The 19,284-nt window shown below is 43.8% G+C and overlaps 2 protein-coding genes across 5 annotated transcripts; one reads left to right on the plus strand and one right to left on the minus strand.

Annotated features, from left to right (window-relative positions):
* Nucleotides 1-1,758: 1,758 nt before the first annotated feature.
* LOC109744670 (uncharacterized) lies at nt 1,759-4,072 on the plus strand. The gene is made up of 6 exons (XM_073502929.1): nt 1,759-1,906; nt 2,036-2,105; nt 2,501-2,723; nt 2,961-3,153; nt 3,242-3,431; nt 3,804-4,072. The coding sequence occupies exons 2-5, from the start codon at nt 2,059-2,061 to the stop codon at nt 3,370-3,372; spliced, it is 594 nt and encodes a 197-aa protein (XP_073359030.1). The 5' UTR covers nt 1,759-1,906; nt 2,036-2,058; the 3' UTR covers nt 3,373-3,431; nt 3,804-4,072.
* Nucleotides 4,073-5,356: 1,284 nt separating this feature from the next.
* Nucleotides 5,357-18,244, minus strand: LOC109744675 (uncharacterized). 4 transcript variants are annotated; one of them, XM_040394584.3, is made up of 12 exons: nt 17,988-18,186; nt 15,414-15,639; nt 15,254-15,295; nt 13,186-13,279; nt 8,916-9,042; nt 8,743-8,829; nt 8,092-8,660; nt 7,937-8,020; nt 6,937-6,967; nt 6,720-6,815; nt 6,395-6,651; nt 5,357-5,941 (listed from the first exon to the last, which is right to left on the minus strand). In XM_040394584.3, exons 5-12 carry the CDS (start codon nt 9,016-9,018, stop codon nt 5,588-5,590), a joined length of 1,581 nt encoding a protein of 526 aa, XP_040250518.1. In that variant the 5' UTR covers nt 9,019-9,042; nt 13,186-13,279; nt 15,254-15,295; nt 15,414-15,639; nt 17,988-18,186; the 3' UTR covers nt 5,357-5,587. The 4 variants fall into 4 exon arrangements, with proteins under 4 accessions (XP_040250518.1, XP_073359029.1, XP_020159416.1 ...); XM_073502928.1 differs by lacking the exon at nt 15,254-15,295 and having other exon boundaries at nt 17,988-18,244; XM_020303827.4 differs by lacking the exons at nt 13,186-13,279; nt 15,254-15,295 and having other exon boundaries at nt 17,988-18,230.
* Nucleotides 18,245-19,284: the final 1,040 nt, after the last annotated feature.

The following is a 19,284-nucleotide window of genomic DNA, read 5'->3' on the forward strand; positions in this document are numbered from 1 at the left end:
TTCCCCAAATTTAAAATTCGTTCGTCGATTTCAATATTTATTCATCAAATTAAAAATTTGTTTGTTTTCTTTTTTGTCCTTTCTTACAAAATTTGTGAACATTTTTTTTATCAAATTAAAAAATGTTCATCAATGTGTAAAAATGTCAATAAAATTCGTTTTTTGTTCATCGGATTGAAAAAATGTTCGTCAAAATTCAAAATTTGTTCATCGAATTCTAAAAATGTTCATCAAACTCAAAATTTGTTCATCAATTTCAAAAATTGTTCACGAAACTCAAAATTTGTTCGTCGATTTCAAATTTTGTTCAATGAATTCAAAACGTGTTCATCCATTTTTTGAAAACATATTCTTAAATACAAATTTTGTTCATCAAGTTAAAAAAATGTTCATCGTATTCTAATTTTGTTCATCAAATATAAAAAAAATGTTCATCGTTATTAGAAAAATGCTCATATAAATTTGTTCATCAAAATAAATAAATTTTCTTTAAATTTCGAAAAAAGTTCATTATTTTGATATCACGAACATTTTTTTACAAAATTCAATTTTCTAATTTACGAATTATTTTGAAGAAAAACAAAAAGCAAAAATAGTAAAAAAAACGAATTAGAAAAACTGGGGCGTTCAGCCCCGCTCGTGGGCTGGCCCACACGGGAGTGGACGAGTGCGCGCTGGCATGTTCGCCAGCGCGTCACGCGCAGCTCCCCTCCGCTGGCAGATCCTATATGACGCCCGCGTGCGTCCGTTCGTCGCTGCTTCGCTGAAGCGAAGCGAGCGAAGGAGGCGCACGGGCCGGCCCACTTCGAGCGAGACTTGGTTTTGGGAACCTTCTAGAACCGGTTTTTTTTTGTAGTTTTTCCGTTATTTCCTGTTTCCTTTTTTACCTTTTGTTTCCTTTTTCTGTTTTTGTTTCTTTTTTTTTACCTTTTGTTTGCTTTTTCTGTTTCTGTTTCTTTTCTTTGATTTTATCCTTTTTTCGTTTTACTTTTATACTTTGTTTTAAGAGAATTGTTTGAATTTCAAAGTTTGTTCATGATTTCAAAAAAAAAATCATGGATTTAAAATTTTGTTCACTTTTTAAAAATTGATTCACAATTTTAAAAAATTTCAACGTATATGAAAAAATGTTCAATATGTATTTAATATTTGGTCAATACATATAGCAAAATTGTTCAATGTGTAGTTAAAAATAGTTCAACGTATATTACAACAATGTTCAATGTGTATTTAAAATTTGTGCATCATATATCACAAAAATTTACATTGTGTAGTTAAAAGTTGTTTGGCGTATTTTCACAAAAAAATCAATGTATATTTTAAGCGTATATCGCAAAATGTTCAATCAAGTTTTAAAATTTTGTTCGAGAAAACGATATTCATTTCTTGAAGGAATGATTAAAAGACAAATCTACCGCTGTACATAATACGTACTATTGAGCGCTGGAGTCAAACATACGGTCAGTCGCTAGTGCAGTGGCGAGTAAGTCCGCTGTGTATCTATGTTTCGCGGGTTCGACTCCCGAACGCTGCATCTTTTTTCGTGGCATTTCTCTTTTAGGTTCGCTTGTGGGAATGGGCCGGTCCGTTTGGCGCGAATCCTTCAGCGAAAGCTACTCGTTTTGACGCACGCGAGCGTCAACTAGGAGCACTCCCCTCCGCTGGTCCCAGGCCTTTTCGGAAAAGGAAAAGGAGAAACCGAGCCGAACTGGGCCGGTGGGCTCTCCTTATATACTACTCCTATACAAGTGTTCTTCTTCCTTTAGATAAGACCAAATCCCTTCTCTCCCAAAAAAAAAAGAGAGCAAAAGGACGATTCTCGGCGGCGGAGGCGGTTTGATCTCATCGGCGGCGATCTACTCCTTCCTTCACCACCCGCGCTCTCCCTTTCTCTCTCCAGTTACAGGTAACGACGTCCCTCTGATTCAACCGGTGGGGCCCTCCCCTCCCCTCCCATCTCCATGTGTGGCGTAGCACATCTTGTTCAGGGGTCTCGCTATTTCCTGCTGTTAATTATATATCTGATCTGATGCAGGAGCGGTCGATCCATCTGTGGCCATGTCGTCGGCCAACGCAACCTCTTGTGTTTATGGGGAAATTTGGATGTACGTATGCTGACACTATTTGTTCATCATATATGCTCTTTGGTGTGCAATTTTTTGCCAGGATTTGTCGTTCTTTTAGCTGCTAAAGGAATTTGTTATCCGACAACATAGATTGCCATGAAAAATGTTCGATTTTTCCATGCTCTCCCAGCCAACGTCAGCACAATAACGTTTTTCCAACTAAATAAGCCTTGCATTTTCGGACAGGGGGTGGGGGGTAAAACTTGCACTGCATATTTTATTCATTATACATTACATTATAACAGCCAGTTTGGTAAAGTGTAGTAATATAAAAGAGCTTATTTAGAGATCATTCTTCATATACCCTCTAGTTTGCTCAAGCAACCTCAACTGCATTGTGCTTACATCTTAATTTCTCTACTCCATGCATGCAGTGACGGCTTTGCCAGACTGCACAAAGGGGATGATTTCACTTCTAGCCCATCATCAAATACTCTCCAGGAGTTCGGTGATGTTTGGCTTGCTGCCGCCGAGCGCCAGCTCAGCCTCAGGCCCAAGTCGCCGTCGCCTGAGGAGCTGACGAAACGCAGACAGGAGCGTAAGCGCAAGGGCTTGGTCATAGCGCTCAACACATATGCCAAGCGAAACAACATGCAGGCATGCAAAGAATCATAATCAGAGTATTTATGTTTGCTTGCGTTTTTGCTTAACCACCTTAAGTTGTGTTTGAGTTATTATATGGAACTAAACGGCTGTCGTAGTTCATTGTTTTAATTACTCAAGGTTGGCTAGAACATCACACCCTAATTAACTGTTTTGCGGGTTATGGATGCAAATCATGCGATTTGCTGCTGACTGAATCTATTATACTAACATATGCCGTTTCTATTTCAGCTCACTGATTTAGAATTCGTGGAAGAGAAAGAGAGGAACCAAGTCTATGGACGCGGAGCACTATATGTGCACTCCAACTTTCTGGTGAAAGGTTCAGATGGCAAACCTACTATGTTCTTTGCTGAGATGCATCCTGACTGCACACAGGAAGAGGATGTTGTCTGCTGCACTCCTTTGGAAGAAAACGACTATGGTAACTATATGCTTGGGTGGAATCTTCATGCTTTTTCACTAATCATCTATGTGCTAATATATACTCTTTTTTTTCACACATAAACAAGGTCATTGTGTCGAGTGTGACGATCGAGCAAAGGAGCTTAGGCATCCCTCGGGCGGTGGCTACTTGGGTGGACATGATGAGATGATTTTTCACTTTGAGGAGCTGGACAGTGATGATGACTGTTTTATGTGAAAGGAATCTATATATCCAACACAGAACCACAAACTGATCTGTTTGGTCTTGGATGTGGATTTGTGGCTCTCGGGTGCCACACACCCCTATACGAATATAGTATTCAAAAAATACCAGGAAATTTCAAAAAAAAAATCTGGGATTTGGGGATATCAAAATGGGTGTCATTCTACTCCCGTGTTTAGTTTCGTGAGGAATGGGTGCCCGTGGTATTCTCGGTAAAAATGTCAAAAATAAATTCTCTGTGTAGAAAAAAACTGTTTGGATGGATCGTATGTTGGACCGTATTTTCGTCGCCACAAATACCACGGGCATCCATTCCTCACGAAACTAAATGCGGGGGTAGAATGGGCAACCATGTTTGATAGCCCCAAATCCCAGATTTTTTTGAAATTTCCTGGTATTTTTTTAATACTGTATTCATATAGGGGTTTGTGGCACCTGAGAGCTCCCATGCATTTCCCGTTTGGTTTTTGTCTACTATATGGTTCAGGTGTATGGCGAGAAGTTCTTTTTAGAGTGTGGCAAGAGGTGATGCATGTGACATGCAGGGTGTGTGAACCGAAGCATATGTATCTTTAATATTAACTGAAATTATGCCTGAATCGGTGCAATAAGTTATTGTAACTGAACGAGTGTAGGATGATGTGTCATAAGGAGCTCCTGATTTGTGTGTATACATGGGTTGGGACTTGCGGTATTTCAATTTTGTACTTGGTGGCCATATTCTCCCCTTTTTACTTGGTGCGACCATGAAGAGAGAGAGAGAACATGGCCATATTATCAACTTGGTAGGGATTATAGCCATTCAAGAAAATAAGTTGGTAGGGATTAATGCTGCTGCATCTTTGTAAGTTTTAACGCTTGACGGTCTTGTGTTCAAGCATCTCTTTCTTTGTAATTTGTGTATCATCTTGTCAAATGCAAACATCTATGGAGTATTTATAATTTTATAAAAAGAAAAAGAGATACAGAGGAGTTTGGGCGACAAGTGAAAGAGGATTATAGTCGAAATGATCCTAACATATTAAGTATCTGAACAATCTTCAACTGGCATTTGCTCAAAACAAAACGCCAAGGAGCTTCATTTGTCCATAAGAGTCAACCGTCTTGCAAGTCAGGTTAGGGTATTGAAATCTATCAACGGGAACTCGGCCATTGTCATACCTATTTCTTTTGAGAAAGAAGTAATCCTTCCGCAGAATATATGATGAAGCTTTTGCACTGTGTATGTTACCTTCAAAAAAAAAAATCTTTCTGGCTAAATCCTTCAGAAACAATTCGGTGAGAAGGTGAATTGCTTTTGAAGACACAAATGTACAGTTCACTAAGGAGTATCATGCCATGTAACGGCTGAAACCTTCAAAAACATACTTGCTGTGCTATTCATCGATCAAAAAACGATATATAATAAACATGGCTCGCGTCTCTATTCATTGATCAAAAACAGTATATCATAAACATGCACGGCAACCAACATCATGGAAAGCATGATAATTGCTATTATAAGCCCAGCAAACTGACTACTTGTCGTACTATGTGTTTTTCCACGCTCCACAAATACTTATTGTATCTCTCCAAGCTCCTCGCCAGCAAACCCAAAAAATATAGGCATAGCTTATACGAAAAAGCAGCAGACATAATAAATCTCAAGAAAACACAAAGATTAAACTCATATATCTGAAGCAAAAGAAAGCTCTCAAGTTGGACCATTTAACCTCGAGTAGATTGTTACAAGACGCACACAACAGGACGTGCAGGAACTAAACAGAAAATCCTTACATATGCATCCTATCTTCCCTAATGAATAAGAATCCTACCGCTGGCCCAACCCTGTCTGTTGGAGGCTTCACAAAATGAAAAATGCTGGGAATCACCGGCTAGAATGTACAGAAAAGAAAGACAAGGCATTGCTAAATTCAACTGATTGACAACATAGGTTCTGCAGCTCTCACAATGAGCAAACATTACAGTGAGGCTCCAATTCTGCTATAAGATACTCATATGCTCTCACAAATAAACCAAATTAGTAGACATTACAGTAAGGCTCCCCAAAAAAAATCTGCTGGCCGGTGTTTGCTTTACAAAAAGAGTTAATATTCTATATCAGTGTAACTTTCTTAACAACACAGCGCTGCGAGGATGCCCAAGATACATGCTGGTCGTTGTGAGGCTGAACGCCATCAAGATGAGAAACATCCTGCAGTACTCTAACCTAAACACTCGCACGGTAAAGATACTTGAGACAACTACAAGCTATTCGACCAAAACCTTTGTCTCCCCACTTTTTACCGTACGAGTTTTGAAAAATGTAGTACGACAGCCCATCACTTGTGACGCCATAACCTATGATGACCACACAGTGGGAGCAATACTGCCCTGAAGGATTTGTCTCAAATGTTGCGCCCTCAGGAATGTCATATACGTCGTTGCGTCCAAGCCTATGATAGTCGGTTGTGACTCTGAAGTTCCCAATAAGAGCTATTCCATCCTCCAATAAGGCATGACCCTCTTTAACTCTGGCTGTATTAAGCTTCTCAAATTCCTTTATGCGATAACGTCGGTAACTCTGCAATAAAAGAAACATTAGAGATCATTTAAGAACATGTTGGGTGATCAAATGACATGTATCAACAACTGCTTCAGACAAAAAGAAAACTAGCTAGATCAGAGCAAATGCCATGTATCAATAACTACTTGAGACAAAAAGGTTCACAGAGCATGTTGGGTGTACAAATGGCATGTATCAATAACTACATCAGACAAAAATAAAACTAGGTCAGAGCATGTTGGGGTTAGAAATAACATGTATCAATAACTACATTATGTTTGGCTTGTCTCCTTCCAGATTGTTAACTTTTCATGCGGTCCAGAGCATGCTGGATATACAAATGACATGTATCAAAACTACTTCAGACAAAGAAAACTAGTTCAAAGCATGTTGGGTGTACAAATGACATATAAAGAAAACAAGTTCAGAGCATGTAGGGCATACAAATGACATGTATGGCAGAAATCATACGTGAAAATTTTCTTTTGCGTTGTCGTATGCTTCTTCGGTTATGACACCCTGAGCTTCGAGATAGTAATCAAGCGTGTTGTGGCCTTTAATAGAATTTGTTGCACAAAATGCATCAACCAGATCTCTAAGATGTTCCAGCGAAAGATTCAGAATGAACTCCTCTGACAGATAAGTTTCAGTTCCAATCCTCACTGCTGTATTCTCTCTTTTGTAAAGTGATTCAGTACATGACATCGTTGAAGCATATGCACATTGGCCTGTGAATTGTCAACTTCAGCACTAATAATCAAACAGTGAAAATAAAAAGGGCAGTCTAGACATGTACCTCTTCTCTGGTCCCTAAGTGATGGCATAATGCTCCTGCCATTAATAAATCTAAACCTCCAACTGAAGTCAGAGAGGCCGTCTGCTTCCTTATACACTGTCATATAAAATAGATTCATTGAAATTCAAGAGAAGCTCACACAAGTAAAGAGTGACATCCTAAACGATATTGATGTGCCTCAGAAGCAATGTAGTTCAGGTGAAAGAAGGATACTTACTGTACACTTTTGTGTCTGGTCCTTTTGCATCCTGAAAATATGTCCAATTTAAATTACAAGCTCAGTAATTAATTAGCTAAAGTCGTAAGTCTAATGTAAATCAGAAATATAGTAAGATTACAAAAGTCTGACTGTTATTTAAGCTACTGTATTTGAAAAGAAAAGTATTTGGTCCTTACTGAGACTGTCAGTAAGTTAATACATTGAATAAAACTATGCAGCATAATTAGCTAATCAAGAGATGTAGCGGAAAAAGTTGAGACTTGGATCCTAGTTAAGAAACATACTACAGGGGGAGGCGATCCTTCATCTTATCGCATCTAGCTTAAGGACATGACTGTTACTCCCTCTGTCCCATAATATAAGACGTTTTTGCAAGCTAGACGGAGGGAGTAGTTCAGAGGGCATCTATGCAAAACGTAGCAGTTGTGGACCTCCAACAGTAACCTCTGACCAAGAGATGTATGATAAACTAGAACGTGAGTGCCAGATCAAATAATATAGCCAATCAATGAGAAATTTCTTGCAGTTATCTACACCTCAGGGGAGTGCAACAAAATAAATAAATTTGGAGATTACCAGAACCATATTAACCATTATGCCCAAAACTAAATGTTGTTAGTGCATACACTTATTTTGTTCAGATAACATCGAATAATCAAGTTTAAATTGGTCTTTTTGAATAATTATGCAAGTGAATTTATGCCAACTTCCAAGTTATAATTATGGATAGACAACTTCAGATAAATATCCCTAGCTTTATTTGTTTTCTACTCCTACCACTTTTTGTTTAGTGGTGTTTACACGTAATGAAAAAAATGCAGACACACTAAACTATTTCCCTTCAAAAATGGATCCAAAGAACTCAAACTTCAATGAATACAATGGACTAGCTGGTTTGATGCTACCATTAAAAGGAAAGGCACAATTACAAAAATTAAGTTAGGTGCATTTAGCTTCAGATTTCAGCCACAATTACAACAGTTAAGTTGGAACATACCACTGTTAGGCGGCTGAACTTGCGATCATACAACTTTTTAGCATTGATAACTTGTTGATGAAGTTCACTTAGTGGACCCTCAACCTGAAAATAGATGTTAGTTGCCTAATTTTTTTAAATGATTGTTTGTGACAACAAAAAGTTTGGGCACAGACCTCGGAGACCATTTTCTTTACAAACCGCTCACATCCAATAAATCCCAAAGCAATTATTTCCTTTTCTTGATAAACACTTGTCAGATTCTTGCATTGAGAGCAAATGTCATCCACGGCTTGCACGATGGTAGTAGAACTCCTTGACATTGATTGAATGGAATCCAAGGTCATCGGTAATATGTGCAAAGTACGGAACTTCGAGCAGAAATCTTGAGAAGCATCCTTGCAAGATGCAAGTTCATCAAGGGCTTGACTCACAACTGACAGGTCCTTTTGCAAAGCAATCAGTGTTGGCATAATGGTGGAAAACTGTTGCAGGCAGATTTCTGAAACTATTGGAAACTGAGAAATCCATTTCAGTTCAACATTGACACGGCTATCGTAGTGGACAAATCTACTTGCCGGTTTAGCTACAATCTTAGACAGTTGCTTGCTTCTCTTTTGAAGATTTTGCACATGCAATAGTAAAGGATCCTCATCATTGAAATAGAGGAGCAAACCAGTCTCGAGACCATTCAAGATCTTATTATTTTGCTGACACATTTTATCCAATGATTTCACTATTGGGCCTAAAGAAAATCACAGTGTTAAGAGAATATTGTACACAAATGTTTCGCTACATGAAATACATTATGAGTATTTAGCATTTACCAAATGTGTTGATGAACGAAGTAGGCTGACATCCAAAGAAATAATCTCCACTTTGTCTCTCAACAAGCCCGGAAATTATGAGTTGTTCTGCATTATAAATGTAAATAGTTGGGAAATCAGAGTTAAGTATCTCAAATGCGACAAATGTCAACTAGAACTAAATGTTAATGTACCTTTGGAGGCAAGTTCTGCTGCTTTCCTCAAGTCTTGCAGCAGTGAATCAACATGTCTTTTGATTTTTTGTAAATCACTCAACTGAAGGAACCTTTCATGCATCTCGCTGACCTTTTGTTGAAGTGTCTGATAGCAGCAAGAAAGTTAAATTAGTTAGGATACTAACTTACTTGTTTAACGAAATATAAATCGTAGAAGAATGTACATGTTTAAAACATGGAATAATGTGGCAAGTGGCAACTATCACAAAACTAGATTTTGGAAGACCAGTTTCACAGAAGTAGAGATTTAGAAATCAGTGTTATCACAAAATCATGCAACCAAAATCACATCTGGTCTAGGCACACAAACTAACTGGAATCTTGGAATCATGGCTAACTAGATTCAAATTGCATAAAGAGCATCAGCAGATCTACGTCTGATATGGCCCCATGATCAGTACATATGTTGAAGTTCTGTGATTGCAAACCACCTACAGATCGTGTCACCATCGCCTACAAACCACAACTTAAAATATCAGCCCGTATCTCCCGAAAAAGAAGATTAAGTTGGTCATCCAGAGAGTCATGTACGTTATATCTATCCATTGGCGAGCAAACAACTAAGACAGCGAAGCTGCTACTAGGCAGGCGAACAGATCTGATCTGGAGAAGGGGTAAACAGGGGGCTGGTAGTAGGCAGGCGAAAAGATCTGATCTGGAGAAGGGGCAAACAGGGGCGAACCAGTTGTTGAGAAGCAGGAGGTTGGGGGATCCGTAGAGGCTGCCGTACAAGCTCGCCGGCCCCCGAGTGAGGCACCGGGACGGGGCAGGCCGACGAGGGAGGCGGCTGGACGGGGCAGGCCGACGAGGGAGGCGGCGGGACGGGGCAGGCCGACGAGGGAGGCGGCGGGTCCATGCAGGCCGACGAGGGAGGCGGCGGGTCCATGCAGGCCGACGAGGGAGGCGGCGGGACAGGGCGACTCGTCGCTCGGCCCCGGCGACGGCGAGGCCGCATCTCGCGCCGCGTTAGGGTTCAGCGGCGTCTCCTCCGGACCCGGGGCCCGGCAGTCTGTTCGTGTAATCGTGTGGGGAGGGGAATTGGATCGTGGAATTTTTTTTACTGTGCAAGATTATAGTAGTATTTCAATTCATGGGAACGACTTTCTCTGGTCTTGCCAGACTACTTTGTATTAAATTTATAAAGGAATGAATTCTACTGAGCACGTCCTCCTTTTGATTTCTTTTCCCATATCAATAACAACGGTCGAATACACCAAATCTTTCATCAAAATTCACATGTTACTGTTTCCTGTGCAGGCTAGAATTTAACAAGAATCATGACATCCATGGGATTTTTCAGTTTGCAGGATTCTATAAATAAACCTGGTTAAAGGAAACAGTACCAAGAAACAAGGATTTTGTAAATTTGGGTGTTTCGTTGTAAGAGCATCTCCAACACCGGCCCTCAAACCGCCCGTATACATCCGGACCACGGAAGCCATCCAACGCAGGTCTTCGTCGGTCCACAGCGTGGTCAGGGTGCACTTTCTCCCGCAAAGCGGGGACAAACATGATGTGCTCTACGGGCGTCCGGACAGCTGCCACGTCCGCTTCTGACCGCCCTGGCCCACTAACAACCCACCTGCCTCTCCCGCGCTTTCCATCGAATGTCCGCGCCGTTTGCCACGCCACATTCATGTCGGTTCAGAGCATGCAGCGGCTGACATTGATGCCACGAATTGACCGGACAGAAGGGCAGTGCAGACGAACGAGACTTCTCACTATCGGCATTGAGGCGGCGCACCGTCCGAGAGAGCGCTGCTCGCTTTTTTTTAACACAGTACAATCGAATCCGCTCATATACACGAGCATACACTCACCCCTATGAACGCACACACGCACACCCTACCCCTATGAGCACCTTCGAGAGACTGAGTCGGCACATCATCTTGAGATTGACGAAGTGGCCACAGACGTCTTCATAATCGACGGGAACGTCTTCTTCCACTAAACGCACATCAACGAAAGATCTGGAATAAATTCAAGAAAATGCGAGTACCAATGTCAAGTCTGAGACTTGAACTCTGGTGGGCAGGGGATACCATTGTGCTCCTAACCATCCAACCACAGGTTGGTTCGCGAGCCACCTGTCATTAAAACAACGCCAGTTGGCTCTGGCCGTCTGTCCGCTATTTAAACAATGTCAGAGGCCGGGCAAAAATCGGACAACACTCCGCTCACATCTCCTTGCACCATTTTCTCCACAATCTCCATGGCACCACGAGCAGGAAGAGGAGTTCTCCGGCATAGAAAATGGTTGGGTGGCCCGTCGAGCGAGGCAACGCGCTGCTCCACCACCCTCGACGATCCAGGCCACTATAGGCCAGCTCGCGGATGCAGAAAGATCCAAGTCGGCGCATCATTTAACAACTCGCAGGGGAGAACGACGGCACTGGCATAATCGCTGCCGTGGACGAAGCCGTGTCGTACCGCTCCTCCCGTGCCCGGGACCACGTCATCCGCTGTCAAAGTACGCGTAACCACGCCTGCCCACCGAGAAGGAAGCCGGCTTCACAGAGATGGATGAAACGGTGGCTAACACATCCGTGGCAACCGCCATCATCGAGGAGAAGTAGAACACGGGAGGCCGCCGCCGCTCGGGTCTCATGAAGACCACCACCGAGGCGATGCCGACGTACATAGCTGGTGTCTTGCCCGATCGCAGGCCATTGTCGTCCCCTTCCCCTCCGGCTAAGCACATCGTGGTGGGTTCCACTCGCATGAGCAGCGCCACCGAACATGGGGAAGCAAGCCACCCTTTGCGTTGAAGCATACACCTTCGGGGCTCACGACAGTCCGGCGAGCGGGCTGCCGGATATGGGGAAGACAATGGAGATCCGTCGTGGCCGGCTGTAGACTAGTCAAGGGTATTCGTGTTGTGCGCATGGATACCTGCCGACAATGGCCATAGACTAGTTTTGCCTTAGTCCGGTATAGTTTTTAGTTAAAAGTATCCAAAATGTAATGAATGTCGTCCGGTTTATATGAAATTTGCCTTGTTTGCATGAATCTCTTCCGGTTTATATCAAAATTCGACATGTTTGCATGAATTCCGTCCATTTGGTTTCAATTGTTGTTGAAATGTATGCGGGCAGCGTTAGATGACTGCCTCCCGCATCCATGTCCGCGGATAGATGCGGAATGCGGGTCGCCGTTGAAGATGCCCTAAGCACCGTCAAATTAAATATCAAATTTCACAATTGCATAAAAGACTTTATTGTGATGTTGAAACGCCACTAAAGACATTGGCCTCGTACTTCGCATGTAGCTACTCTAAGGGCTTCTTTGGTTCAAAGAAAAATCGGAGGAAAATTATAGGAATAAGGAATTTTCCTATGGTGGTATTATTCATGTGTTTGATCCAAAGGAATGGGTTGGAAGGAAAAATGGAGGAAATTTTCTTTTGAACCCGGTATCAAAGGAAAAATGTAGGAATCCAACATCCATTCAAACCTCCTTTTCAAATTCCAATGCATGAATACTTTAAGTTGACCATTTTTATTTGGATTCATGTGAATCAAACAACCAAGTTAACAAAATCCATGTGTTTATCATTCCCGTTGTTCCAAATATCAGCCCGTTAATCAGCATCTCAATGAGTTAATCGCTACTTGATGGTCACCAAATAGTGGATTAACTGATTTATCGGCCGATTAACTGGAAAATTCGTATGTTTATCACTACTCAGCACCCGCCTGATATGGTACAAGTTACCGATATCCTGTACATTGATCATCCTATGTTTTGCATGTGCATTCCTATCATATTCCCGTGTCTTTTTCTATTCCCGAGTTTTTTACTTGATACTTTGATTGAATAAGTACTTGGAATTTCATGTCATAGTAGATGCATGATGTGTGAATGTTGTAAGAAAATCGGTTTTGCCATGGCCTTTCAAATTATAAATTGAACATATAGTGCAGTGTAGGGCTGTATCTAAATCAGCGAGTGCACCCAAGTTTTAACTAGCTAGATTCGGGTGGTACACATAGTGGCACTTTTAGGTAATTTTCCATTAAAACCAAGGGTAGATGGGTAAGGCATGGTTTCGGGGCATCTACTGGTGAAATGCACCGAGTGGAATCGGGTCGAAGTTTTTCCAGCTCCAACAAAATGAACTAAGGCATTCTCAAATAGTAATAAAAAATGTAGGGGACGAGTGTTTGGGACAACTCTACTAGTGTATCCTCAAGTAATGTTGCTTATTGCTAGCAGATAGAGTACGAACCTAGTAGGATATTTAATGGCTGATCAAACGACTTGATAAGAGTAGAAATATCATATGCCTCGTCATCTAGTTTGTTTCCTCCACAATTTGATACCTGCAAAGCATGCATCATGGGAATGAGACGCAATGAGCTACGATTATATATGTAGTATAAAAATAGTCATGTTAGATGATTTTGTGGAATCATTATTAATTGTAATATTTAGGGGATTTTGTTGAATCATTATGAGCGTGTTCCTCTCTTTATATTAAAAAAAAAGAACTTATACAAATATATAAACTGGTTGCAAGTATATGTAGAAGTCATGCCGATGAAAGGCACTTCAGTATACTGCAATTTTATTTTCTTATAAAGAAGATAAAGCCTCAATTGAATAAATGAAGCTTCGGTTAATTTGATGGAACTTTCTTTTATAGAATGCTAATCTCAGGTAGTATATGGAATTATGTACAAGCTCTATGGCGGTCATGAAGAAGAACAAGACAAGAAGAAGAAAAAAGTTCTACAGCCAGAGCCAACAAATATATTTTTCTATTGAAAAGTTGAGTCTACTCGGTAAAAATAAATTCTGCGTACATATGTTTCGGTATCAGAACTTGATATATGAATAATGAAGGTTCCACTAAATCCCAACTGGACTGTAAGGTTTGTGGATGAAATTCCATGACACAACGAATACAACCAAGTATTTCGTCAACGCACAGTATTTCCTACTCCCCCCCCCCCCCAGGCCCCCGCGTCGCTCCCGCAGGGGCGACTGGGCGGCTCAAACCCTAGCCCGCCGCCGGGGCTCCCTCCCCCTTTTTTTCCTCTCCCTCGTCACCGCTGGAGGGGGTTGCCGGAGCGCCGCGCGGCCGCCGGGGATGGTGGCGGCGAGGATCTGGTCGCTCCGCCCCTGTGGAGGATCTCGGAGCCGAGGTGGCGACCTCGGGCGGTGGTGCTGCGTCGTCCTCAGCAAACGGCGGCAGCGGGTGCTGGCCGCCCATCTCGGCCGTGCGGGCGGCGCGGTGACGGTGGGCGATGGCTGTGGTGCGCGGTGGCTTTGGGGCACCCGCATCAGATCTGAAGGCATCTTCCTCTTCAACCTCTTGTCACCCTCGTCTCAGATCCGTTCTCCGGCGGCCTCCGGGCACCGTAGCCGTGTCTCCTCTCGAGGTGGGGGTTGGGACAGGGGACCAGAGAAATCCGTGGCTGTCTATGCCGGCCTGCCGGCGGCGACGCCCATGGGCGTCGTACCCTACTTGTAGGCGCTGGTAAAAATGCCCCCTTTCCCCCTCCTCTTCCTCCCATGTTGCTCGTGGACCAGGTGAAAACCCAAATCCCTCGGGATTGGGCGGCAGCGACGCCGTGGGCGCCGTCACCCTCAAGGGGGTGCCGTCTTTGGTGAGCTCTGGGGGAAGTGTGCTTGTTCCGGTTGGGGGTTGCTCGGTCTTCAGCAGCCTTGCCGTGTAGCTTGCTTCTCCTCGTGTGCAGATATCATGTATTGCCGATGCTTTCCTTGGATGAGCTCCAAGTAGTTTGGCGGTGGTGTCCTGGTGTGGTCTTCCGGTTGGCAACGGCGTCGGTCGCTCTTTAGCCCTCGGGTGGGTGTCTCCACCTTTCGACGGATCGGCGTCCTTCGTGCCAGGGCGAGGGGGCAGGGAGCCCCCTTCTGAGGTGGAGGAGGGCGATATCGACGGTCAAAGCCCATGGAGCTGACAACAGAGCTCCTCCAACTACTGCTTGGTTCTTCCCCAAGCTTTGCTGGTGCCCTGCGTGGTGCTCTGCTCACTGTGGAGGGCTTCTTCGACTTCTAGCTCGACTTGTGCTTTAGTTTTCATATCTTTGCTAGTAGTTTGTGGTAGCCTGATAGCTTTTACACAGCACCATGTATCGGCTAGTTGTTTTGTTCTTTGTTTTCATTGTTTGTTCGATGTAATCCTGACTGGTTGATGGCTTTGTTAATTCAAAACTGGGCTCTTCTTTAGCCTTCGTTCAAAAAAAAAGTATTTCCTACTCCTACTAATCAATCAATTTGTAGGTACGCACACCTAAAACACATTAGAAGCATGCATGACGTATGTTCACCTTTTGCCCTGCAAGGCGAACCTAGATATATATAAGAGAGAGCTGTAAAAAGAAGAAGGGAGACAGATCGATCTGGTCAGTAGATCATATTGGATCGACGGAGACGGTACGTAAGACGAGATTAACAGGGTAGAAATATAAAGAAATCCAGGAGGCTTACAGGTGATGACATTGATGCATCCACCGATGGATTGGATCGGATGCACGTACGTACGCAAACTTCACACCAGGGGTGCAGATCAATCGATCCAAGCTCGATCTTGTCTCTTCTTGTGCCTGGCCCTCCGGCGATATGTGATATATATGGGTGATCGAGAGCGAGGGCGTGTGATGATCCGACGATGTATCGATCTGCAAACGGCAGGCGGCCGGCCGCCGGCGCCCATCTGCAAACGGAGGACAGACATGGTTAGGGTTCCAAGGAACCGATCAATACGTAATGATAATACTAAAGGAGAGAGAATAAATTGATTACGGTGGACTCCTACATACTGTCCGTAATTACAACGAATTCCTTTTTTTTTTTACAACGAACTCCTATATTATGCGCATGCATTTTCCCATCATGCATGTTCCTGCGTTTTTTCGTGTTCCTACCTTTAAGTGGTCTCTTTGACTCGGGGAAATACAAAAGGCGCATAATACAGAAGTTTATGGCTCATTTGAAATTTCATAGTAACTTTGGAGGATTTTGATTCTTAAGATTTTTTTTTCTATGTTGGTTGTTTAATTCACATGGTTAGAATCCAGAGGAACTTTTCCTTAAGATTCATTTGTAGCATGTTTTGGATAAAATCTTCTATTCACTCAAACCACTTACTATAAATACTTTGATTTTTCTGTGTATTAAACACCCTTTCATCTGAATTCTTATAGTTGTCTAATCCTAGAGGATTCAAGAGGACATGACACTACAATCCTATGTTTTCTTTATTCCTGCGTTTTAAAAATCCTACAAATCAAAGAGGCCCTTAGAAGGAAGAGTGTTTGATAGCACAAGAAAAACAAAGTTAATTTTCCTCCAAAACAAAGGAATTCTACCAAGGAATTCCTATGAAAAAAGCCACGAAGATTCCAATCCTCCAAATCAAACAACCATCTAGGAAAAATTCCTAAGGGTCCAAATCCTATGAAATACCTTCGAATCAAAGGAGCCCTTAAAATCACATGAACCAAAGAGGCACCAAAGAGGCACTAAGGCCTCCTTTGGTTCATAGGATAGGAATATTGTAGGAATATGATCTTCATAGGAAGTGAGATGACATGCATCTCAATTCCTATAAAGAAAGAGATGTCATTTGATGCATAGGATAGGATTTTTTCCATTGAGTCTAGGCTAATGTTTTTTTCCTTTGAAATGTGAAGGATTGGATCATATCCTACATAGGAATAGGAATGCATTCCTACAAACCAAAGGGCTCCATAGGGATTTTTCCTTTGAAAATCCTATCCTATAAAATTCCTACAAGATTCCTACAAACCAAAGGAGGCCTAACTTTTTTTAGGGATAGAGGCAATCCTTCTTTTAGAACTACGCCAAGCTAAACTTTTTGAGCAAACCTGGTACATTCCTTAAAGCCAACTCTATCTCCTAAAAAGTTAGAAGGGCACTTTCAAAAAGACTAGCCTTTATATTTAGAGCTTGGGGAGGGAATTTACAATGCACTCTATCACCGACTTCTTCCCCCAAGCCCAAGCTATCGCACCCAGTGCCAGTCGTATGCGAATCTCTTCTCTTTGTTTTCACACCCTCTTGTGCTTATATAAGCCATCACTCGCCCCGCCCGCACCATCCCCCACTGCCCCTGCCATGCCATCGAGCCCATGGGGAGGGAGGCGGTATATCCCGCTGTTTTAACCTCACGATGAAGAAGGCATTGGGGCTCCACACCCCGTCATGCAGCGTCGTCCGCCCTCAAAGACGACAAGGGAGCCGCCTAGGCCAGGCGGGCCGTCGCCGCTGCCATTGCGAATGCCGAGGAAGAGGACGAGTCCTCCCACTTTGAGATGGAGAATGCCTCCTCGAAAGATGATATGCCGCCACCGAGGCAGACCGGGTGCACCCACTCTAGGCGGTGCTCGAGGCATCCGCCACTGACCCCTGTTGTGACTTTGCACATTGTAAATGGCCTCTAAAACTGTTTGAAAGGATCGATCTCTTGTGAGAGAACCTGTTAGAATTGGGACAGGAACCCGCCCATATGAGGTGTATATACACCCATGAACCAAAGGGCATTTCCTGTTGGAATTGCTCTTACATATACACATGGATTCCTTTGGCCGTGCAAAAAAAAAAATTCCGGACAGGAACAAGTATGGTACGGTACGACATAGCCACTGGTCACTCTTTCACTCTCTGTCCCTCTTTTGTATATCGAGCGCAGCAGCTGGTGACCCGTCAGACTCTCTCTTGTGCGGGCGGACGTTGTATGGATCGAGCAGCTAGCAATCGAATCGGGGAACGGGGATGGATCGGCGAACACTGCCAGCAGGGGTAGAATTAGGATCCAGTAAGTAGTCCACCGAGTAATTCCCAATCGGTCGACGGAAAGCGGAGCTGAGCTAGCTAGGTTCGCGCGTGGGGGTCTGGACTCGCTCGATCTGCAGCTCGCAAGTCTACACACGGACGACCCATGTGGTGGGATGGGATGGGATGGATGGATCCACGCGCCGGAGCGAGCGCAAAGCCAGAAATTAAAGGGCTCGTGGAGGGAGAAGCATAGTATATACGTACCAGTCCGGGCGGCCGGCCGGGGAGCGCCGTGCCTCCTCCTGATCCGTCCGGCCGGCGGCATATCTGTCGAGCGATTATCTGAGATGAGAGCCGGCCGGAGATCCACCCAGAGAGACCCCGTCTAGCGCGAAGGCCTTCGTCCTCTGCCTGTCTAGATCTCTCCCCCATCCCCATGGGCGGCCTCCCTCAAAAGTGACTAGGGGAGTGGGGGACCGGCCGGGGGAGGAGGAAGATGTGGTACTCTATTAACCAGAGGAGAGGAGAGGAGGGGAGGGGGACTGAATTTTAGGGCAGCACCTGGCCCACATGCAGAGGGAGGGAGGGTACGCAGTAATTTCTGTGCTGGACGTGACAGGTTTCCCCTTCTCGTTTAATTTGGCAGGTGGAGTGCATGAATGCGTCATAAAGGGTCTATGTATTCACCCCCTGCGATGCACTGTCTGCTATGTCCAGGTGGAAGTAGGTAAGGTGCAGGTAACTCTAGGTACTGCACGCATGTGATGTGACCTTCTTTTCTCTCTCGATAAAATAAGAAATTGGCTGCGTCCATTCTCAGAGTCTCTGCCTGATCCGATGCTCGGCAGAAATCACGTATTTGATCTGAGGGCGAAATCAAATCACAAACTGATTTGCTTTCGAAAAAAATTCACTCGGTTGACCCTTTCGTGTGGCGCCCGACAGCTAGGCGCCGCACACTACCATGCAGCGCCTCTGCCTTAGGCGTCGCACCTCCTGCCAGCGTGGCAGCCCTGGTCCAGTTGCGGCCCCACAGACAGCACTGCAGCGCCTAAGGCTTAGGCGCCACACTGTCTAAAGTGCAGCGCCTATCGCTTGGGCACTGCACAGTCTGTGTTCCACTTAGGCTGGCCCCACCCTCTCTCCCCTCCCACCCCCACCCCACCCAACCCTTAGACTTGCGTCCCTCCTCTCTTCCCCTCTCCCCCCTCTCAAATCCTTCTCAAATCTTGCAAATCCGGAGTATTTGACCATGGATTTCGAAGCCAACCCCTCCCTTAAGGTAATCTCCTTCGATCCCCTCGTTTTCATCCATAGGAATTATCACATTTGCTCAAATCTTGCTACTTTGGGGAAACCCTAGCTTTGGCTTGGATTTGCAAATTTGTGTTGAATGATGTTATGTTTCTTTGCTAATTTGGTATGGTTAGGCTTTCATAGTATGCTAGGGTTAGGGTTATGTGTGTTTGATGTTGGTGTTAGGGTTATCCTATGGTTAGGATTGTGGTTATTGTTAAGTGGGGGTTATGGTTATTAATTCATATATATGTTATGGCATATG

The sequence above is a fragment of the Aegilops tauschii genome, chromosome 7 (assembly GCF_002575655.3).
Source record: "Aegilops tauschii subsp. strangulata cultivar AL8/78 chromosome 7, Aet v6.0, whole genome shotgun sequence".
Classification (NCBI taxonomy): Eukaryota; Viridiplantae; Streptophyta; class Magnoliopsida; order Poales; family Poaceae; genus Aegilops; species Aegilops tauschii.